Source organism: Balearica regulorum, chromosome 5 (assembly GCF_011004875.1).
Source record: "Balearica regulorum gibbericeps isolate bBalReg1 chromosome 5, bBalReg1.pri, whole genome shotgun sequence".
NCBI classification, from domain to species: domain Eukaryota; kingdom Metazoa; phylum Chordata; class Aves; order Gruiformes; family Gruidae; genus Balearica; species Balearica regulorum.
The window spans coordinates 29,890,719-29,915,350 of NC_046188.1; the positions used below are offsets into that span (position 1 = coordinate 29,890,719).

Sequence of the window (24,632 nt, forward strand, 5' to 3'; positions counted from 1 at the left end):
CTGAGCTGGCTCAGAGGTGCAATTACTTGTCAGCTCAATAACTAAGAGGGATCTGTGGGTTTAGGAGAATCCACCAAAATGCAGAGAGTACAATTAGCAGGTTCACATTTGAAGCTGTAACTGATAAAGAATAACTAAAGCAAGACCTGTGTTTTCATAACACCCCACATCATTGAGGAATTCTGATAATAACAGCTGCCTGAATTTCTCTTCACAGATTTCTCTCCCTACAGACCAGAAGGGCTGTGTTCCCCGTGAAGCGGAGGCAGTGCTCCTGCCCCTTAGCCGCGAGCACTACAACATCCACCACTCTGTATAAGAGCCTCCAAATAAAAAGGGTGTCACTACTGATTAGAACAGAGGTTTGCTAGGCTAGTTTTATAAAACTATTAATACTGTTTTTGAGGGCATGATTCATTGTTAGGTGAATCTCTGAAATTAAGGATGAGAAAGACCTAGTGATTTATCTGATCTCTCCTTTGCTCGTGCAGAATTGTTCCCTCAATTACATTTGCTAATGTTTTCTTTTGTCTACTTTTAAATGTCTGAAATTATGGGGCTTTCAACACTTCTTTAGGAGGTGGTTTTTTTGGTTTTTTTTTTGAAAGGCTAATAAATCTTAATGCTATGCACTCAAGCTTTTTACATTACCTGCAAATACTCCTCCTGCTTTATGTTATGGACACTCCTTAGTCATCTCTAAACCAAACTCCGCATTTCTAGTTAAGTCTTTCCTTCAATCCTTAACAATTTGCTTGCTGCTTTCGTTAGAAAGGAATATGCAAAGAATATTCACCGCGGGAGGGCAGGCAGTCTGTTTCTACCCTTCTTCAAGTGGTTTTACAGTGACCAGACAGGTACTTTTCAGATGGGGGGCTCTATTAATTAGCAGATACCGCCCTGAGGAAACTGCAGAGCAAATAAGCTGCCTGTGCTTTGGAAGCAGTGCTGGTTTGTCTGTGCTGCACAGGCTACAGACTCAGCTACTCTCTCCGGAAGAAACTTTCTGCTTTTGGAAGTGTCATGCCTATCATAATACAGAATTTCATAATATTAAGAGACTATTACTTCCCATTTTGAATATACAATATTCCTCATTTTGCTACCACACTGTACTGCAAACTAATTCTTAAATTATTGCCCTTTTTTATTCTTCTCACCATGCATTATTATCCCAGCCTTACCATTCTTAATGTATTCTTAATGGTTACATTTGGATATCAGAAAGGGAAGTATCCTGAATAGCACCTAAAATACTTGGGCTGGCTGCTTAAGCTTTGTTCCTTTTCAGACTGATGGATGGACTGTTTCCTTAAAATTTATGTTTATTGTTTTTTTAGTGTAGGACTGCAAGTAGTGGTTAGATTAGGCATGGTACAAGCTGGTCTTGTATGGACAGGCCCTACCAGAACACGTTATTTTAGATTCGCAAGAAACTTTATACCCATTTCTGACATTGTTTATTTCCGAGCCTAGCCAGGGCCAGGACTGTCTGACTAAGTATTTAGAAAGTTAGGAAATTGACATTAGCAAAAATAAGAAATGATTGCCAAAGCAAGAAATGGAGGTCACTGAATTAAACTCACTTGAAGCCTAAAATAGTTTGGACGCAAACCATATTTTCATTTATAAACATATTTTAACTCATGTGACAACCCTTTCTCGTTGTGTCTTTTAAATAAAAGGAGTAAAATTAGAAAGAATAAAATACAAGAAGACAATCCAGAAATTAGGATGCCAAAGCAAGAAAAAATAAAATATATTTAAGAAATTATCAAATCATGCAATCATAGAAGAAAGAAAACAACTTCTATTTGACCTTGAATGTACCATTTATTTGATAAGAAATAAAAAAAAGCTAGAGGGTAGTTGTTTCTTGTCATTATACTGTTGCTGATTCTGTGGTTAGTTATTAATTTTATTTTTTATGATTCACAATCTGCTCTTTGAAATATGCCATATGCTCAAAGCAATTCAAGGATGACAACTGTCAGAATTACTCCAATAAAAATTGCCTAAATGAGGAAGATTTACTGCAGCCTGATATTTCTGTCGAAAGCCCCTCCTTTCTTTCCCCCATCGCCCCTCAGACCACAGACTACAGCTTCTCAGATACACAGTAAAGCCTGAACCAATTTTAAGATCAAATCACACGTTTTGGGGAACTTCTTAAAAGTACTGTCTATCTATAAGAAGAAGAAAAGCTTCTGGGCTAAGGCTGCTATGACAAATAAGAGAAACCGTGTGTGTGTGTGTGTGTGTGTACATATATATATATGTATGTTAGATGAGGACCCTATAATCAATATGCAAATTCAAAATCATTTTGCTGAAATCACAAGCAAGTGCGATAACTTAACATGACAATGTCTGCTTTATGTATAACTAATAAAAATTAAATTGAAAAGTCCTGTATCCTGGCAGCAGCAAACCAAAATCAAGGCAAATTTCTTTCTTCCCAGAAGAGGTCTGAAAGGTGGATAAAAATCCAGCTGAAAGCTCCAATCAAAACACATTTTGTTAAATGCTACCATTTCATTTTTTTCCTTCATTTTGTTTCAGTCTATTTATTAATGCAGTTTCATTTATTTCTATTCATCTTGAAGACAAATCTTTGTCCTTCTACAGAATTACACCAAATAGAATGTGATAAAGGGAACTTTCTTGCAATTATGATGTCGGTGCAGCCTGTCAGCGCACAGGGGATGGAAATGAGGTTGGGGACAGGGAAGAGAATTCTAATAGACACCATGATACATACAATGAACGCAGCGATATCCTGTGAGAGAAAGACTTGTCAAGCTAATCAGATCTTCTATAGCTAGGTAAAGGCAGTAACGGTAGCGCTAACCTTGTAAAGATGCTGCTGCTGCTCCTCTGACATCATCAGGTCATGGCTGTCCATCACGATGGATTCCATGTCAATCAGCCAATCCCAGAGCTCCTGGTATTCTGAATCAAAGTCCAAAAGGCTGTAGATAAGGAACAAAATGTATTATGCATAAATACTGTGTAGTTGTTAAAATCTTGTATTAGAATAATATATTCTTGAAAACTCATGATGTTCCTAGTTATATTTCTAAAGAGACATTCTGTATTTATACAGAGTGGATGAAAATGAAAACTGAAATCCAATTTAAGCCAGTGCCATGACCTAAATTCAGCGGCTAATGCCAAATCCTGACAACTGTTGGCATACTGCATTTGCTTCAAAAATTTTGAAATAGAAATCCCCCATAGATGTTGTTGTTTATTGGTTTTTAAAGTGCTGGCTTTATATCGAGCAAACTTTGCAACAATCATCTTGATATAATTCATATAAAAATATTATTTTCATCGAAAAATGACTCAATCCATTCAGCCATCCCTCTGCTGTCTATCTGCCTATCTCTGTAAATATCCTACATTTATTTTCATGGATGAGTAGCTAGCATTTCAACTTAACGCCTTAAGATAGGCTTGAGTGAATATGGTAAGCCAGTGAGAACTAAGGCCAGATACAGTATTAGACAGGTGTTCCCTACAGACATGTAAGAAACAAAGGTAAGGACAGGAAGTCAAAACAATGAATCCTTGAATAGCCAGCAATCATTAAAATTCAAAGGAGGATCACTACGGTTTTCAACAAAATAAATCATTAGAATAAGGAGCTTAAAAGGATTAATGTGATTCTCTATTGAAAGCCTAGTGAATAAGTAAAGCATAGATTCTTCTAAAACACTGTGATAGAAGACAGAAGGTACATGTGGAAAAACTGCACGTTTGACAAAAAGATACCCCTTGAAAAGGGATCTTCAAACTTGCAAAATTGGAACTAACAAAAGCCTTGTCAGTAGTATCAAAAAACCCCCATATTGATCAAATAATAGTGCATGTTCCGCTAAAGCTAATTTCTCCGATTATTAACAACTTTTTTAGCAATGCCATTAAAAAATTAGCAGTATTTCAACAGAGAAACAATAAACAAAACACGTTTTAATGTTATTAATACTATCGCAGTTTCAGTTATTAACTAGAGTGCCATATGCATGGTAATTTTGAAAGCTTATAGATAAAGTTGTGACAAGTAGAACTGTCTTTCTGCAAGAAAGCAAGCAAGAGAGAAGAAAGCATTTGCCTTCTGTGGTATTATTTTCAATGAGTTGACAACAAAGGAAGTCTTGTATAATGCACAAGTGTTGATTCCTGCTTCTGAAGTAACTCTCTAGTTTAATCCACTGTACTTAGTATACTTTTACTCAATAATTTATGAGGTGCACTTACTTAAAATTGCCTGCTGCCCTGAGAAGGTAAGCGATGATGCTATTATAAAGAAAGGCAAGCATAAAAGGGCAAGTTACTATTGTTGAAATATAATAGTTTCGTTTGGAGTTCAAGGCTTTTCTCCTGTTTCAGGAGGTATTTGACTCAGATATCATTTTCAAACTAAAATAAAACTAAACTCCATTTTTTAATGGTGTATTTACAGTGATACTGAATCTTTATCCCTTCCTCAGAAAACTGTATAACCATTCTGTATCTTCAGTATCTACTGCTCCTTTTTTCCCCTTCAGTCTTATCCAAATATTATCCCAAGTGATAAAACTGGCAGGCAGTTATTAAAACATATGTTTTATCACATAAGAGACTAGATTTCATCTGATATAAATTGGTACAGATTCAGTTGAATTTGGCTGGTTTGTACCAGTGAAAATCTAAATCAAGTTATGAAGATGATGGGAATCAAAGTCCACGTTTAACTAACGTTCATGACCTGCTGCTGCCACAATGGGATGGGGTGCCTTTGGGAACTGCACCAGGAAGTGGACTGGGATTTTACTATAATGGGCAGAACATGTGCTGGATCCAAACACTTGCTTTGCATCTATAGAACCACGTCTTAGTTACAGTCCAATTTTGTCCATTTATTGGTGTAATAGAATGAATCGATCCTTTAAAGACACACAAAAGCACTTTTGCCTGACCTTTATAAAACCCAGATAAGCGCTAGGAAGCAGCTGAACATTTTGATTTCTAGCTAAAGTTCTAAACAACAGATAGAAAGAGAAACAGGATTCACTGGAAAAAGACGATGCAAAGGGATGCAAGACGTAATGGGGATTTTTTTCCTGCCACAGTTTATATACTGTGCCTATTCTCTGGTTTTGGTTCTCTGGGGTAAAATAAAGTAATCTGGGAGCATCTTTAATCAAAGTTATTTGCCTGAGCCTGAAGATAGTAAAGTCAAAGCATCATCTGTGATTTTTTTTTTTAAAAATTGATTGCAAAATTGTTACTAGTTCTAAAATAACTTTGATTTAAAAAAAAAAAAAAAGCTTTGTTTTTAAAATGAATGCCTCACATCTACATGGATAGATCTAGTGATTACTATTAAATTACTATTTGGAAGAGGATGTAAGCTACTAAGCCACTAAAAAGATATTCAGAAAATCCAGCAATTGTAGGATCAGTGACAGGTTAAGATTAAAATGTACCTGTCAGTATTTCTGTGGTATATTGAATATTTCTTTTTTATTCAGAATCTATTTTTCCTGGGCTTAGCAGATCTTTTTTTCATATTGCCACAGGCAGAATCAGGGAAAGCATAACTTCTGAAATACTGATGTGTGTTGCAGAGGCAAGAACTATAGAAAAGATCTAATTTTGGTTAATTATCCAAATCCACCAATCGCTAAAAAAGAATAAATTAGGTCATCTGTTTATTGCAAAAAAAATCCGTCCATTAAGAGTACCCAAACACTGTCAACAAGAATGCTATAGTATTAGTTAAAGGGCAGGTAACTACAGCTTGCTTAATATAGGTTTGTTGGTTAATAAGCTAAAACCATTAGCTACATAATAACTGAAATGACATTAAGAAGTATATTTTATCTTGGTAAACAGGGAATCAGATATGCAGAGTTGCATGTCTAATCCCTTGAACCCTAAACATATTTCTTAAAATGTGGACATCAATTTATTATTTTGAATGAAAATTCATGAGCACCTTTCTCATGAGAAAACCAGTTCGTCTGTGGCATTAATAAATAAAAAGGAATGTGAAGCTATTTCCATCAGCCTTTTTCCCCATGTTTGACACACACTTACAGTTTGTATTATTTCTTTGATGGTATAACTCACATGGTATTTAGAAATACTGTAAACACATTGGTATGCCTACCAAAAAAATTCAGCCAGACAAAAAGTTCTTTCAAGTTTCTGGGTCATCATTTTTTGGAAGTCCTTTCCATTCACATGTTTTTATCAGGAGGATATAGGAGAAATCAAAGCTCTGACCTTAACAGCTTTAAAATTGCCTTATATTCTGCATACTTGAAGCCTCTTTTAATGCAAATTTCTCAAAGCCTCATCCGTGAAGGCCCAATACTAGGTGATGACAGGATCCCAGGATCTGTCCTTCATGTTGTGTAATGGTGTTGTAAATATCGTAACCATATCTCCCAATAGCACCTGTATAAATTCCTCCCTGGTTTTGAGGGGATGCAGTATCTCCAGCCAGATCTGCTATAACGTTTTATAGCTGCTCTCGGCTGCTCTTGGTTACCTCTTGCTGCCTGGCTAGCTGATGTTCTCCTGCAATGTATATTAGTTCTCTTCTCTTCCATTGTCACTTCAGCCATTCCCATGCAGATACACGAGAACAGTCTTTCGCTTTTGTAACAGGATCGCTGTTCTGCAGGAAATCTGTTCTTTACACATCCACTGGCATGACCCTATTCTGCAGATCCTTCCTTGCCTATCTCAGTTTAGCTATTTCTTACACAAAGCCACGTCCCAAATCTTTCCCCCCACTATATAAACAATTCTCCATCTACTATAACTCCTGTTCTCCCTGTAGACACTCTTTCTCCTAGGCCAAACTTCCACAACATCTAATGGATAGACACCCTAATTTTCCCAGTTGTGTAAATGGCCCCTTCTCTGTAGAGATCTCAGTCTCTAGCTAGGTTGTCCTGCTGTGGAATTTCTGGCCACAGGGTTTTTTGTCCACAGTTTTTATGCAGTAGGGAGATGCTGTACCAATTGTATTTTCAAAGAGCTGAAAGGCATTTCCATTGTGTTCAATACAATACCGCAGACTGGTTCTACTGGAAGTTTTCCGTCTGAGTTCAGCGCAATCCAGTTTCTATAATGGCTGAATACATGGTATTGTATTTGTCTCCCTCTGGTCCTTTGGCCCCTTAAGCCACTGTTGAGCCTCTAAGGGCTGGGATGGACCTAAGGGCCCAGAAAGGTGGCCACAGCACAGAAAAGGTAGGGAACGCTTGTAGATTACAATTCCCAGTAATAAGCATGTAATTACAAGTGCAAACAAGTGCATTTAAGAGCCTATTTGCTTTACACATATGGTATGTGGACTTACAAACTGGATTTTTCCGTGAGGCTTAAAGCTTTATATCCCCTATCCTCAATAAAATCAAATGTCTGTTGATGCCTTACTGTCTCACATCCCCCACAAAATTCCAACCTTAAGTCTTGCTCGCATTCAACAGTGGCTGCAAAATTAGAAGCTGTTTTTGAACATGTAGCCCCCAGTGCACATTTATATACATATACACACCAATTCTGAACAAATTATTTTTATGGTTGGCAGTAGCTGCACTGGCGTGTTTGAGAATCTGACAGATTTCTGCATATGTAATCAAGATCTCAGTAATCCTACATAATTAGCCCACATCAACTTTTCTAAAACAGTCATCTTTCCGTATAATAAGAGGGGATGTTTACAAGGCTCATTTATCTTTACAGTCGGTAATTTAATAAAACTGTGTTTCCAAGACCTCAACATTGAGTTAAGAATTGGTAAAGGAAGTTCTGGAGATAAAGGACTCCCGAATACCTTGGTCAATGACTTTTCTTGCATAGGAAACTGCAGGCAAAAGTTCTACTGTATTTACTGGTTACAAAAAACCTTGTATCAGGATGATGGTGTACCCAAACAATGAGCACTAGTTGGCTCCTTCAAACTGTTTTTGCCCCACGCTATTATGAACTCACAGGTATGATCTTATCTTCATTTAGGGGAGCTACCATTTGGAAGATATGATTTTCAAAAGACCTTCAAGAAAAAGTCTTAAACCAGAACTACAAGTTTTCTTGGTTTTGAAAAAGGGAGAGGCAGCAAAACTTCATTTTAGCATACTCCAGTGATTAACTTGTCCAAGATTCTTTGCTCAAACTATTAAGAAAGAGTCCTTTTATATATACACTTACATACATATGTGTGTGGGGGGGTATGTGTGTTTAAATTTATTAAAAACCAGACTGAGACAACCAAGTCAAGGCAAAACAGTTAAAATTAAATCTTTCTAGAAGTACAAAACTGGGATGTTCGAAGTGGTGAACTATAAGTGAACGGCTTCACATTCATATTTCCTCATCACTAGTAGAATAACAATTACAGAAAATTGTCTTGCAGAGGTATTAATACATTATAAAGATGGTCCCTTGGAAGATGCTAAGCAACCAAAAGACATGAAGCCATTGGAGGAGAAAAATCTGAAGCAAAAGGACACATTACATTTTTTTAAATCAAAATAATGGATTGCTATTAGATAATGTTGGGTAGTCCTATGAACCAACCACGACCGGGATAAATTATTGAGAACTCATTATTTTTTTGCATTCATATATGAAAAAAAAATATATAGGGAGAGAGATTTTTCCACCTGTCTCTTGTCCTAGGAAGAAAAATCCTGGTTAACTAGAAGTAAGAAAAAGTATATCATGTAAAAAAAAATACAGATCAGTGAGAATAAATCAACAAAAAGAATAGTTCCCTACCCATTACTTCCCACTGTGTGAACTTTTGACATATCAGCAAACTCTTCCTTTCGCTTGCTACTACTGTTGTACTGCTCACTGTACAGCTTTAAGGACATCTGTTCGACAGCATCTCTTTGTGCTTCCAGATAGCATAGCTGAACCTCAGCCTAGAGAAAGAAAACAAAGAGAAAAAAAAAACACAACAGAGCTTTTTAAAAAACAAATCCAGAAAGAATGCATTTAAAACAAATACTTTTGGACTGCAACAATTTTAACCAAATGATATACACCATCGGTTTTGTCCTTGCACGACAGTCAAAAAGGCTGTAACCATTAAGCCAGATAAAAGTATAGTGTATTCCCAAATGCTAGAACTGAACTATTTAGGTTTCTGTCAGAGAATGTGCTATATATTCCATGAGATGTATGTCCAATCAAATGCTGCATAAAAATGTCTGGACTTGAATGAAAAAGATATTAGAAATCACGCACTATGACAGAACAGGTAGATACATAAAATTACCTTTCTTACAGGCTTCAAGACTGATATTGTTAACATGTTGTCTGTGCTTCATAATTAATGAAAGCCATATTGCTATAGGTATTTTTGTTTTAAATAGCAAGTGTAAACAAAACCAAGCAAATTGGCATTATTCACATTCTGCTTTCCCATATCTGGCATCCACTGATTACTCAGCAATTTTGATTGCAAGGAAAAAGGCAATAAGTGAGATGTGCTGTTTTCCATCAGACTCTGGGCCTGGCCAGGAGAATGTTGAATAATATTTGGTATCATAACTTATTGAATAGAGACTTTATTTATTGCAGCTGTGGTGATCAGTTGATTCTGGGGCTCAGAGAACCATAAAAGGATGAAACCTGCTGTTTGCCACACTTGCCCCTAGGAACAGGACAAAGAACAGAGGGTAGAGTAAGTTCAAAAGCACTTTGGGACCAATATGCTATTGTTTTCTTTTAATAAGCTTCACTAAAAGAAAAGCACATTACGAATTCTGATAATGCTTCAAAACCTGCTATTTCTGGGTAACTCCATACTCGTATTTCCATTAGGAGGAGAATGCCTGTTTAACTATTTGGTGCTATGGCAAGCAAATGCAACAAGCACGGAGGAAATTTTCTACAAGGACCCTCTTGCATCTTCTACGGCAGGAGGTAGGGAAGTGAAGAGTTTCCTTGGCCGCTGACAGCATGACAGAGTTACCGATCTATGGAACAGCGGGCAGCTGTAAAGAGAAAGCAGTGAAAGGGCGAGAGAGGAGAAGGGAAATCTGCAAAATCTAGGAAAAATGTAGGCAAGTGAATAGAAATGGGCACTGAAGAACATCAGGAGGGAAAGTCAGAAGGGAGGTTGGAATGTCTTTATAAGCTTGCGGTAATAACAGTTATGTATATTTGCTTATGCCTTGCCTTGGTGCAATTTTTGCTGAGTAATAATGTAGCTGATTTGGAAATTCCATTTCCTTTTAAAATTTCTCTTTCAAGCATTGACAGCTTTCTCACTTGCTTCTTAAAGTGAGATTTGTTATGTTTGGCAGTAAACCCCAATATGTTTTTGAGAAATTAAAATAAAAAACCAACAAAAAATGCTAGCAATTTTCCAAGGACATAGAAGACAAAAATTCCAAGTAAACCAAGCAGGTCTTTTAGCGTGTACATAAATGAAACACAAGGCTTTCATACCTAGTCTAAAATAATGGAAAATTAAACCACACAGGGTTACCAATGAAGAAACATTACCTGAATACAAAACTGGCTAATTGGGACTATCCAGTTAGAGTAAAACATTAACAGTTGAGAGAGCTATAAAACATGCTTTTCAGAAACTACAATTAAAACTGCAGTTTATATAACTCAGAAATGACCAAAAGCAGCAAATAAACAAACATCATCACTTTCCCAAACATCATCACCTTCCTCTTCCCCTTCCAGCCGCATTTACCTTTAAGTTGATACACAATCCACTTCCATAGTATACAGGGGTTCCTGATCAAATATGTTTTTTGGAAGGATTCTTCACCAGTAAGGATAATCTTTCAGCTGAGTATTTTGTATTGTCCACAGAAGGCTACGAATTTCTTCTTTTAATTTATTCTTACCAGAAAGGAGTTATTTACTGTTTGTTTTTATTTTAATAACAGTTGACACGACACTTTCAGTCTAAAGCCCAGTAACTTTCTAAAACAACTGCATTATCAATTAAAATCTTCCATGATTGTTTCAAGCCTAGAGGTTAAATCTTGTGGAAAACTTTAAGGAAATAATTTCCCCGATTTTCAGGATGAGTTTGGAAATCAAGATAAATAATTCTTGCTTTTTTGTTATAGGTTTTATATGGGGTTTTGGCTGGTTTTGTAGTGGTTTTTTTTTGTTTGTTTGATTTTTGGCTGTTGTTGAAATTATGTATACAACTCCCTCCTCCCCCCAATACTCCAAAAGGAGGGAAATTACATGTAGCCTAAACTGTGGAACCTCACACGTATGAATTAAAACTCAGCTCTGAACACTATGAACACATGTATTTCTCAAATAGCACAACTATCTCAATACCTGAGATACATATTTTTTTTGGCATTTTCTAATTCCCCTCCATATACTTTCCTCCATATTTTAAAATTAGAAATGGGAAAAATAAAGCAGCTTTTCACAGATCTTTCATTCTCTGTTCACTTGCAAAAATATTTGTAAATAGGCAAATCATTAATGTCTATGAAAAATGGGAGAAGAAAAAGGAGGATGAAGTAGAATAGAGGGGGAAAGGAAAAACATGATGGAAAGGGTAAGAAAATATGTGGAGAGGGATGAATGAGAATCCACTATTTCTTCCTCACAGCTATAAGGCCCTATTGTACTGAGGATTATGAACTCCATCAACATCATACTCTACAAATCCCGAATACAAGCAATTGTGTCCCAGTTCTTGTACCTCAGAAATATGATCCCTCAATAAATCAACTATTTTTGGTTTTAAACACAATTTCTGTCTTCAACTATTGTGAATTCTTGTGGCAACTCAAACTCAGACAGTGTAGAGTTTCAGATGGATCTCTCTGATTTCTTTTCTGTATGAATTCATCTATCTCACTGTTGTACTTAAGCATTTTTTTGGTCCCTGTTCTACTGATATCAACTGCAAATCCAAAGAGGCTTTGAAGACCTCGAGTCAGTACTGATCAGTTCAAGTCTGAAAAACCTACCTTCTGAACTAACAGGCCCAAGGCAGAGTCCAGAAAATAGTACACAGCACAGATATGCAATAAATCCAAGGCAGTTTATTTTCAACTTAAAATCTTTAGTGATAATGAAGGACCAGTTTTGCAGTATTCTGGCAGAACAATAAAGTAGCAACTTTATTAATTGCTAATCAAATATGGAAAAGCTACTTGCTTTACCTTCTAGCTTATTTTAAGTGTGAATTTTCAGATTGCCCTACATATGCTTTCTTGGTACTTAACACAGCTATAAGAACTTAATCTCTATGGACATGGATATCTAGCATATCCTGAGAAAGTCTACTGAGATATGCATCATCCCAAATACATGTAATAGAAATTGGGTGGCAGGCAATCATTCATTTACTCTTGGTGCCCCATCTTAGTAGTGGAATTCAGTTCTTCTTTTTCAGAAGATGTAGCAAGTCAGAATCAGTGAAAAAATGAACATGGAAAAAAAAAATGCCAAAGAATGATACTCAGCAGTTGTTTCCCACTTCATCGTCTTCTTCTAAGTGACAATTTTTGCAGGAAAAAGACAATAAAGATGCTGGTGACGGTCTGGTTACACACTTGTACAGATTCTCTAACAGTCACTGTCCTACCAGGATGGAATGAGTTTACAATATTCTGTTGTAAATTAAACTGAGATATTTCCAATAATCAAATGACAAAATGCTCTCATTTTCCTGAGCCTGGAGGATCCAATCTCTGAACAAGACTATGAAAAACCAGTAGTCTCTGGGGAAAAACAGTGAAAAAATTCTATACTAGTGCCAAATATTCAGCTCTAGCGATCGATTAATAATGGTAAATGTTTTCAAGGCTATTGTCAGAAAGCTCATTTTCTAAAAAGCAAGACCTTATAAATAAACTGAGGGAGCCTGGGGTGCAGAATCTGTTCCTTAAGACTGGCTTTGCATGACAACATAGAAGGTCCTTTACTATACAGATCACTATATAACACGAAGGGGTAATCAGTGACAATACAAATCAATGAAAATACATTGTATTTCTTGTTAGACCTACATGTTAGAATGACCTTATTCTGAAGTGGAGAAAGACAAGACAAGGGATAATGGCTGTTACTGTGGGAGGAAGGAGATTTAAAGGTTATATTATATATAGAGTGCCAAATGAGAGACTCAAAATTTACACCAGTGTAAACTGGAGATAAGAACTCAGTACTAGTGTTGTTCTGCTGCAAAATATTTTTATATTGGAATGTACTAGAATAAATATCACTGAATTGGTATTGAAAGGAAAGTATTTTCAGACACCGTTTCCTAGGGAGCACAAGTCTTTTGTTATGAACTATGTTACTGTAAGCAAACTATTCTGTGTTTTAAATATACAAATTATAATACATTCAGTTGAATTTAAATTATGAAAGTATCCTTTCTCTACAGTGCTGTAGAAAACCTATACCACTGCCACACTAGACTGCAATTACTATAGAATTACATATGAAATACAGACATAGTTCAGTTCCTCTGTCATTAGTTGAACTTAAGCAGGGTAAAAACATTGTCTCTTAGATCAAAGCACAAATTCCAGTTTCTGCCAAACAAGGAGGTGGTCAGATGGCATATACAGCATGTAGACTTAGAAGGTTCACCTATATGTATATTTTATAGAAGTGCAAACTTGGCTGCACCACTCCAAAAGGATGCACATCCCAGCTTGGTACTCTTTGTATCTTTGTAATTGGTGAATTTCTTGGGAGATAAAATTTGGCGTAATTCCTTACCAGAATTAAGTTGATCACAGTAGCATTTATGTGGTCGTATCTGAGCCCTCAAGCATTTTCTGTTGTTTTCTGCCACAATATTCTGTCTATTTCTCCACATTATAAAGCTGTGGAGAAGGCTTTATTACAGTACATGAAACAGACCCTGGCTCTGTCACAGATGCAGCTACTGAATAAAATTATGTTGAGGAATACACAGCTCAAAATATCTTCCATGGAGATGTAGCTTACAGAAAGAGTTCTTTAGCAGGCAAGAGTTTGAGCATCCACCACTCCATCCCCACAGCCAGCCAACAGGTCTTCTGCTGCTGAAAAGAAGTGGTACTTCCAAGAAGCCACCCTGGCGTTTTAAATGGCATTGTATAATAGAATCATAGAATCATTCAGGTCAGAAAAGATCTTTAAGATCATCAAGTCAACCCCTTGGCAGTCTTAGGCTTCTTGGCACTATAGGTGGCTTCTTGGAAGTGCTGCTTCGACCCCAAGTGTAGGCATTTGTTATTGTGGTTGAAGCAAGATAGGAACTCTTCTGTCATTTTTTTTTCTTTTCTCTATCTCCACCACCCCTCACTCCGCCCCCCTAATTAAAACAGGAACCTTGCTGCAGTTGACTTCTTTCTTAGTCTGTTACCCTTCCTGCTTTTGACTCCTCTGCCTCTTCCATCCTTCATCTTGCACACTCTCTTCAGGACTGATTCAGATTGAAATATAACCCTATATCATAAAATCTGTTTACTGAGAGCTGAACATTTGATAGTCCTATTACAAAGGACACGCTGTGTTTTGATCATGCAGGAAATTAATTCTGTTAATCAGGGCATGCTTGTTACCAGTTAAAATCTTAGCAAAGTGTTTTTATAGTCATAAATCTCAGAAATTCTTTTATATTGGTAATAACTTTATCACTTTGTTTTTCAGTGTACTAAAACTATCACAACAATGTGAAACCACACAGAATGAGCAAAATTACAAGGCAACAACATTCTTACTTATTAAGGTACTTAAACTCATCATAGGGTTTAAGTAACAACAGTAACAGCACAGTGAATTTTAAGTCTGTCCACAGGAGCCATAAAATGAAATTTTAGATAGAGTAGGGCTGTATTATAGCAAGCAGAATTTCAGGCAGTTCCCAGAGCCATCAGAAATAATGGGGGGGGGGGGGGGGGGGGGGGAAGGCAGTAAATAACAGCAATATTTTTTTGCAGGGTTTCCCTTGGCCTTCAGAAGTATATAGTTTTTTTGCTGTTTTGTTATAAAGATTAGGAACATGACCTGTGACTTCAGGACCGTGGAGTGCAAATGCAATCAGTAGCGTGGCCTCAGCAGCATTGTCTGACCAAATCCATGGAGGTGCCCTGATCATGCTGTTAATTTAAAATCTGGACCTCTGGTGTCTAATTCCTGACTGTCCCCCTGCCTTTGGTTCTGTTCAGTGTAACATTAAATACAACGCAAGCGTGTGGCATGCCCTGTGCATCAAACAGATCTCAGCTATGTACCCAGAGAAGTTCCCTATATCACAAATACCAAAAAGCATTGAAGAAGTATGAAAGGATTGACCTCTCCAGAGACTTCCAAGACTGAATAGTTTCTGACAATAGCATCCCAAAATTGCAAGGTGAAAAAAAGTCCTTGTAAGAATGGGAATTGAACAATGGCCAGTATCTTTTGCTACTTTTCTTGACTTGCAGGTCTGCATCTCCAGCCTGCAGAACAAGAGAGTGACAGCCAGGATGCAAAAGAAGGGTTTGTAATAATCAGGGGGCAAATGGGGAACAGGCTTGCTCTGACAACAGAAAGGGCCGGTATGACAGAACAGTGCTTGCTAAAACCAAGCAGAATTAACAAGGATGCAAAACCAGATGAACCCATCAACGTAAAGGAGTGCATTGCATCAAAACTGCCACGTGCATTCCAGCTCCGTCAGTGACACCTCTTCACATGCCACAAGAACTGTAAGCCCAAAGAGTCCCATTCATACAAACCCAGAAGAATTTCTCCTATTAAAGTAGCAATTCATCAACACAACCTTTTGTCGTGGTTTCTCTCCTGTCCAGCAGAGAAAACAATTTGTTACAGGAGGTCAGAACACAGCTATGTTGTGCTTAAACAGAAGGTTGAATACCTTTCTGGGCCAGCCTCAAGATCCCCAAGTAGTCAAGAAGAGGAGAGACTAGAAAGACACAGAAAGCCTTTCCTCAATGTGCTAAAATTGTAAACTTAATCTTACTTAATTAAAACCTCCACTATTTGCACAGTTCTGATTGTTCCTAACATTCCCTCTGTTTGCACTTTTAGAGCAATGAAGTGGCTTAAAAAGAGATTGTTAAAGAGTCTGCCTGTCATCCAAAGCACTGATACTTCTAAAAGTCATGCTCCTCTAAAAGGCTTGTGTACCAAACCACATGGATGAGCAATGCACCTAACTCGATCTGTGGGGCTGGGCATTCAGAATGGCCATGCCCTCGAGGTTAAAGGTACCGATGTTCAGCATTCAGGACAGCACACGTGTGCAAGAGAAATTCCAGAGTGACGGCGCGCATTCCTCCGCCCCCATCTCTGCAGCAGATTGACACGTACATTTCTATTTAAAAATAATGAGGGAAGGCAGGTATTGCAAAACCAATACTTCCTAGGGAAAACTACCCAAGACATCCCAGGAAGGTATGACTGAGCTAATATAAAAATATAACGGCCTCTTCCTTGGAAATTTTGCTCAGAGAGCTACCTTGTGCATATTTTGGAGAAATCTCTTTTCTCACCATTGGGAGCTGTACTGCCTCACAGCGAAGCGAAATCTGATGACTTATTTGTAGAAAGTGGCTTTCAAGTTATCTGAATTTATTATATTGAAAAATTTCATTTGGAAGTAAATAGAAGGTAATTATTTACTTCTTTAAGCTTGCAATGTATGAATAGGAAGTTACTTTGGTAATACACATTGACTTTTAATTAATTTTACCATACTGTAATAGTATTCCTGTTTTATGTTTCGATATCTTTTCATGAACAGAGATTTTTGTATAATTCTGTTATTTAATGTGAAAGGAACCTTCATAAAATGCAGAAATGACTAGTAAGATGATGCCATATTACAGAAAAAACATGAAATCTTTTTTCTGTAATACTACATCATTTGTGAGCATGTTACATAGCAATTATTTTAAGTACTGCATAAACAGTTTGATTTTTTTCCGAGTAGCTCAATTTTAAACTTTTATATGCTTGAGAAATGTTTCATATTAAGCTAAACATTACAAATATATATGTTTAATAACTAGTTCCACAATTTCCTATACATACCAACTCACAAAATTGCAGAAGTTTTGAGCTAAAGTCTCCTTTAGATTCCATATTTTGAGAGGTTCAACAGTGTCAAACATTTTCAAGTCCAAACTCCTACACTGAATGTACCTCACAGACTCATTGAATGCTTATTTGACTTGTTCTGCAATGGAAGGAGATTCTTTCCACACCTAGATAGTCTATTTGATGTTATACTACCCCTAGAAATGGGAATGTTTTCTTACTAGACAATGTAAGTTGTTTGGTGGGGTTTTTTTCTTAAATTAAGATCACTTTTTCTCCCCTTACAGGGAGAAATTAATTTATTCTTTTCAACAACTTTTTTAGATATTGAACTATTAATGATATAAAATTGTACAGATATGAACACAGGAGTCTGTCTCCACTGCAAGACTAAGTAAGAATAGGCAGACTACGAAGGAGGATAAAATCTACATATTAATTAATTAATTTATTAAATAACAGCAGGGAAATGCAGGCTAAGTATTTTTCTCTAAACATTACTTTTCCTACACATATGTTAAATATATATCTATGGTTTTTGAGGAAAATTAGAAACAGAAAATTCTGAGGAAATTTTAAAAAATATTATTAGGAAAAATCTTTGTAATTGTTGTAGCAACAGTGAAACATATAGCTTAATACGTTGATTTGTACAACTGCCTTGCCATGTATAAAAAGCAGGCACAGACTGCTGCTCCTCTGACTTTATTTATGATCCTCAGATGAGGAGCCTCTTGAAGCACCTGACACCTACCGAGGTAGAGGGAACTGTAAAAAGATAACTGTTTTAAACATAAAATATTTGTATTGCTGAGAGGTCAGCTTTGCCGCTGCTGACTTCATTGCAATTTGCATACTATTAAAGCATTACCCATAATGTTTGTAAAATTTAATTTTAAAGCTATGCTGTTAAAGATGTTTGCTGAATTGTAAGCGCCTAGGACGTTTGGGAAATTTGTTAACACTTTGATAGTTACAGTATTTCTGCCTCACTTTGCTTTTTTATTTAACCCCCCTCCAAACACACGCTTACTATTCTCGTCTTCCATTTTATGACAATGAATCTCATTTTAATGCAAGCTGAGGTACTTAAAAAACCCCAAGTATACTGCAACAGTACAGTAATGGAGATAACTTCCCCTTTTATTCTCAATATATTTAAGTTTGTTAAAAATGTCACTAACTTATTTATTTACTTTTTGCTGGGGACTGAGATCCAATTATACTCCTATAGACTAGAGGTGCTGGTTATGATTTTCTACTTCACTCTAATACGGGCTTTCTCATTAAATCTCACAGCTCGGTAATCACAGTCATCACATTTGTGTTTCAGTGCTGCATTCAGGCTCACATTCTCTTCCCCTGGATTTCCATCCGCCTCTCCCCCACCCCCTCCCCCAAGATCTTTATTTACTTCCTGGCAGAAACTGCAAAATTAAAGATGTATAATGTGCAGATACAATCTTTGCTTCCTTCGCTCCGCCAGGCTAGCACTTCACTCTAAAATACACTTACTTCGGGAAGTACTGATATTAACTCGGTTACTACAGTACGTGAACTACCCTTCCCCTTTGAAGTACTATAGAAAAGTTGTCCTTAGATGATAATGGCAAAGATGGAGAAAGCAGGCACAACAAGAATTACTTTACATGCTAATAACAACAATTTAGTTATCAAAACAGTACAGAACAAGCATGCCTTTATACTATTCTTTAAAAAATTTAGCTTCCTAGGGTTCTACTAGTCTTTTCCTATGGTTCAGGAATGCACAGTAGCACTCAACCCAGTGCCTGTATCCCTATTTCAAAGAGAATCATTCAAACCGACATCCACCCTGTCAAGAATCTTGACTTTGAGCTGCTAATGCAGAATAAAAATCAATATAAATTTTGATCATTTGATGAATATTTACTTCTTTCTTTGGAGTCTGGGGATTTAGAATTGAAAACTGCTGAATCAAGTCATTTTATTTTTTTGTGTTTGTGCCAACACCAATTTACTACCCTCCTGAAAGTTCCTGAACAAGATGTCTCATGTGGCATACATGTTGGTTTTTCCTGTCAATCATAACTGTGTGCCAGTAGGGAACCATAAACATTTTCCTTTCATACTCTTAGTTCTCCAAAAAGGAATATTTTGATTACTTCCCTGGAAAAGGTAAACTCGTCTTATTTAGACATACTCTAAAATGCCTATGTCTCTTTTTCTAGGGTGGCTGCCGTGCCTAAATTGATACTATCTATTAAACATTTTCTTTTCAGTATGAGTTGCTTCATACAAAGAAACAGTTTACAATCACTGCAAACAAAGCTTAGTAACACAAAAACAGATAACGATCTATATTGACATTATCACTTCCCCTATATATTTTCTGAAAAACTGCATGATAATTCTGACCAGTATAATTTGCACCAAATGTTTGTGAAAATGAAGATAGCGGGAGATAAATAGATCCCACAAGTGAGCAATTATGATGCGACTCTAGTTTGCATTTCATCTTAAAAAGAAATGTACCTTCAATCTTAATAAAATGAGCTTCTAAAAAATGTATATGTAAAGCTCCTATGTTTCCATAGTGATTGGGGGGGGGGGGGGGGGGGCAGAGGGAAAAGGAAAAACGATGGTTCTAAATTTGAAAAAGACCTAGATTAGTTTAACAAGAACTGTAAATGCAAGCAATTTTCATCTTGCACAATTTTTTTATATATGACTCAGTGGCAGACGGGCTTTATCTTAAGGAGCAATTTTGTTGGTCTCTTATAAATTAAATAAAAGTGGCAGCAGCTGTCTTTCAGAAGGCTGATATAGGCTTGTATAGTCATATGATATTATGTAGACAGATGTTTTAAATAAAATAAAATATTTAGATTGCTAGATACCTTGCTAGATACAAAGGCAATTATAGGATGTCTTTGTTAAATTAAATTTCTCATTCTTCTGAGAAGAAAAAAAGGGAATTGTCCTGGAAACTGTACCAACAGGAAATGATCCTATATCTAAAACAGCTGGAGACTGTAACTAATATAAATTTACTTGAAAATAAAAATGCTGTATGCCTCTAGAGACATGCAGCAACATGCAGTAAAAACAGATGTGATATAAAATTATTTTTAAAAACCTCAGTCTATATATACATATAAAATATTAAGATATGATCCACTCATGTGGAGAGACTGTTCAAGGCTAAGACAAAGTAACAGAACTATTAAAACCCTAAAATATAACAAAAGTGACACCTCTTTTCTAACAATAAAAACTTCTTTTTTTCATGAATGCTGCCTTTTCAGAAACATGTTAGACACCTTACTTTGACAAGGATTCTAATGTGATAACACTTTATTGCATTACCAAGACAAAATTTAGTGGAAACCTTTTATCTCAGCACTTTAAGGTAGATTTTGATGCACATCTATGTTATGTGTGTCAAAGCTCCAAAAATAACTTTAAAAGAAAAGCCAATATCCAGCACTCAAATTCTTTAGATGCTGTATTTAGGAAAGCTTTCTGCAGTTTAAAAGGGAATTTTTCCAGAGTAAAGACTGTACAATTGGGTCTTATGTGAACTCTTTAAAAAATATACCACACGTTCCAGCCCATGACTATCAAACGCGACTCAACCTATTTGTTCTTTCCATTTTTGCTGAAAACGCCACAGTATAACAGAGTGCATTCTATGTACTTGCAGTTGTTTTACTCTTCCCCAAGACCTCCATTACAAACAGGCGCAAACCTGGACAGCTGATTTGGCTAAATCCCCTAAGGTCTTCACTTACTCATAAAGCAAACACTCTGGGGGGAGTACATATGCCAAAACGTAAGAATAAGAACTTTACAAGTGTGCCTTTCAAATCACCATTGACAAAAATCCACACAAATTTGCATAGCCGCCTTCTTCCTTGTTCCCTAGTAAAATGATACCGTAGAATCACTTTTTCAGGAAGTTTTATATGTAATATTATTTTGCAATATGAACAATGAATTAAACTTTTTTCTCTCTCTCATACCTAACAAAAACACCCCAGCTAAATAAAACCAAACAAGTATACCCAAGATATTGAAAGTGGTATAACATAGTCCCTATACAGCAAGAGAAGTAAACGGTGTTAAAGATTCCTCTCAGAAAGCTTTAGGTTGGATTGCTTTCATTTTTTCCAATAGCCTTAATTGGCTAAGTGCCTTTCGGCCAACTAATACCCAGAGAGACCTAAACTCAGTAATCTTATAAACACAATGATTTCAACAGATTTTCATCAAAGACGTGACCATTACACAAGATACTGCCTGTTTGCTGCTCTATTATTTCTCATTTAGAATGTAGTCAAAATTGCTGAATTAATACACAATTTATTGTTACAGTACTCTGTGCTACCAAGAGTTCAACACACAGGAGACATTTGGCTATTTTGACTTAAGTTTAGACAGATATTTACACAGATATAGAAAAATGTTTTAATTTCACAAGGAAAAGGAGCCAGGTCCAAAGCAGACTGATAATAGCAAAATCACCCTTCTCAAGATGTAGATGTCCAAAGGTGATCTGTGTGTGTAACAAATCTTCATTTGACTATACAATTGCATAATTTAATCTTTTTCCTTCAAACAATATTAGGAAGTATAACTGAGATTGCAATAACATATCACAGTATAATATGCATACCTGCTGCATCTTTTTATTTTAACACCTGACCCATGAAAATGTGACTTTTCTACAGCTAAAATACAACGCACATTGACTCCAGGAATCTGAAGTTCAATTACGACAAAAAATATCTGTCAGGTAAAAGCTTTGATTAAAAGATGCACATTTCCAGTAACCATAAATAAGACAATACTTTATGGCGATAGAGTACATGTAAAAACTTATACTGTTAAAAAAGTTGAGTATTACCACATGGGGATTCTGGGCACTCAGATTATGATAGACCTTAATCTGTTTCCATAGACAAAAAAAGTGTGAGTTCTAAACCATCTAATGACCTTACAGCATGACGTGGGACACAGACTCCTTAGAAGAGAAAATAGCAACAGAAATCCTTACACACTGATAAATCTAGACCCAAGAGAGGTCACAAACTGATAACTCATAAGTCAAGGGTTGTTACAATATTTTAAAACAAATATTCTAAATGCATTTTGGTAAAAGGGTTTTATTCTAATCTCACAAATTCCTTAAACAGATCGACTGATACTGTGAAGATTTTTTTGCTTTTGTCAGAGCATTAATTAAAATGGAGGCATTAAGCCTGAGTGTTACCATAGAATATTACAGCTTTTATTAACAGGCACAGGCAATCTCTTATACAGATAGTCAGCACCCACTGTAGTGGGATGGTCTAAGGCCTAAGGCCATTTTTAGCAGGAAAATATATAGGTACAGGTGAGAGATCCTGATAATATAGCCACAGACCGACCTTGTGCTCCAGGTTCTCTTTGCTGAGCATGGTTGAAAACTGACTTTCTAGTGGTCTGTTTCCACAGAGGCCACATAAGAACTATGCTTGGAGATATTTGTGCATTACATGTACAAACAAAATTTGGATCCTACCACAGAACCCTACATCCATTCTTCAACTGTGTGTCCAAATAACAAAAGTTAGCACGATTATTTTGGATCTTGGTTTCATTATAACTGAACCATCAATGTTTCATTGGAGTAGGCTCAGATTAAAAGTTCAAGTCTTGGAGCTATCAGGAATAATTACCATAGAAAGTTGTATGGTAGCAGGACATTACGATCTTGTTTATGGAGCTTAGGTAGAATTTCCAATCAGCATGATTGCATCTATTTCTAGTGCTTTGTTAATCGCTTCCTGAAGCTGCTCATTAAAAGCTCCTATGTCAACACGTAATGCTGTGGTGGCTGAAACAGAGATTGGGAATACAATCACATCTCTTGGCTTGGCTGAGAAGCACACTGCAACATTGAGCACTTTATCACAAATGCTGCTTTCCCATTTGATAAAATGCCTTACCATGTCATGGAACAGTGGTCATTTATTTCAGAGGAACAAGCTGAATCTTCACCATTAAATGCTGGATGTGAGCAAACATCATTCTATTTTTGTCTCCCTCAACAATGGAATTGCAGTGAGACCCAACTACAGCAATTCAACATCTCTCTTACAACAGCCACAGAAGTGATGACAGCCCTAGACAATAATCACTTGCCAATACCATAGTACTCACCTACCAACTGTTAAAGCTCTCATAGCCGCAGTCAATAATTGAACCGACCAATTCCACTGTGCTGCATGTGATTGGTGATATTATCCCTTTAAGTGTGTTATTTAAGTTTGCAATGCAGTTAATTGAAACCCTACTAGATGCAAATCAAAAGTTTCAGCCTTAATTGAGATATTTTGAAAATTGAACCCATTGCTTCAGGCAGGTGCTACATGAGATTCCATTAATATAGGTAATTAACATTAGCCTCTGCTTTAATTAACATGCACACTTTAATTAGTAAAGCATTAACCAACATTAAAAAATCTGATCTTCATGCATCACAAAAACTGCAAAGTTATGACTATGTTATTTTTTTCCAAGACTGTAAATCATACAACATATCAATTCTTTTTTTTCTTTAAATACATCAAGATATTTTAAAAAGAGAAATACGCATATAAAATGTACATCCTTGTTTAACTGAACATTTTAAATGGTGGAAAAGATTTCTTAAGAATTTCTAAAATATGAAGAAAACTCACATAGTACTTCAAAATTTCTGTCTAAAGTGTATAAATATGTATATTTTATATAAGTGTCTGTATCTAAACAGTCCCTTTATAAATGAAAATAATTCAGTTGTAATCAGATCTGCTGATTAAAATACAACACTGCTCACTGTTAATTCTACAGCAGAGTCCAAGACAGTATTTTCCAGAGATGGCATTTTAAAAATAAATGTCCTGTCAACTGCACTAGCTTTGTTTCCCATCATGCTTGTTTTAACACATTTTAATATCATGCTGCTCCCCAGAGTAAGTAAGCCTATGACTGCAAACACATGTTTGCAAACATGAACCGAACATCTTCTTGAGTTTGCTCAGAGCCTTAAACAACATCCTCAAGAACTAGCCTGCTGCTCCAAAACCTTTTGTCCTGCTGTGACACAAAGCCCGCTGCTGAGCATCATCACCTCTGAGAGTTCAAGTCATTGGGGAGCTGTAGTGATGTAACTGAGCTGGTTCAAGATCAGCTTTTCTGCACAGCAGGACCCATTTACAGTTCTACAGGCCTATAAGCAAGGGAACTTGAACAAATGCAGTTACACTTATGCTTTCAAACCAAATACAGGAATATTTCTTTGATACAGACAAGGTCTTTATGGCTCTGGACTGTTTTATTTTGCATCTGAAGTTAAATTCTTATTTAGAAGTAATGTCTGGCACGTATGTTCCCAGACACATCTAACATAAGGAACTCCATCCAAGCCTGTGAAATTAGACGGTGCAGAGCTCCAGCTTAAAAATCCTCCTTTAAATAAAATTTAACATCAGTATCTTTCAAAAGACATTTCCAAACAATGCAAAGATACCTTCATCTTCCTAATCCTTTCCTTCTGTTATGCATTT

The 24,632-nt window shown here is 36.4% G+C and overlaps 1 protein-coding gene across 6 annotated transcripts in view; it reads right to left on the reverse strand.

Annotated features, from left to right (window-relative positions):
- Window positions 1-24,632, reverse strand: part of AKAP6 (A-kinase anchoring protein 6) — a 292,075-nt gene that overhangs the window by 80,042 nt on the left and 187,401 nt on the right. For all 6 annotated transcript variants that reach the window (XM_075754013.1, XM_075754011.1, XM_075754012.1 and 3 more), the window contains 2 exons: window positions 8,785-8,933; window positions 2,852-2,972 (listed from right to left, as the gene is read on the reverse strand). In XM_075754013.1, the coding sequence (XP_075610128.1) occupies window positions 2,852-2,972; window positions 8,785-8,933 (270 nt within the window). The remainder of the gene's footprint in view (window positions 1-2,851; window positions 2,973-8,784; window positions 8,934-24,632) is intronic.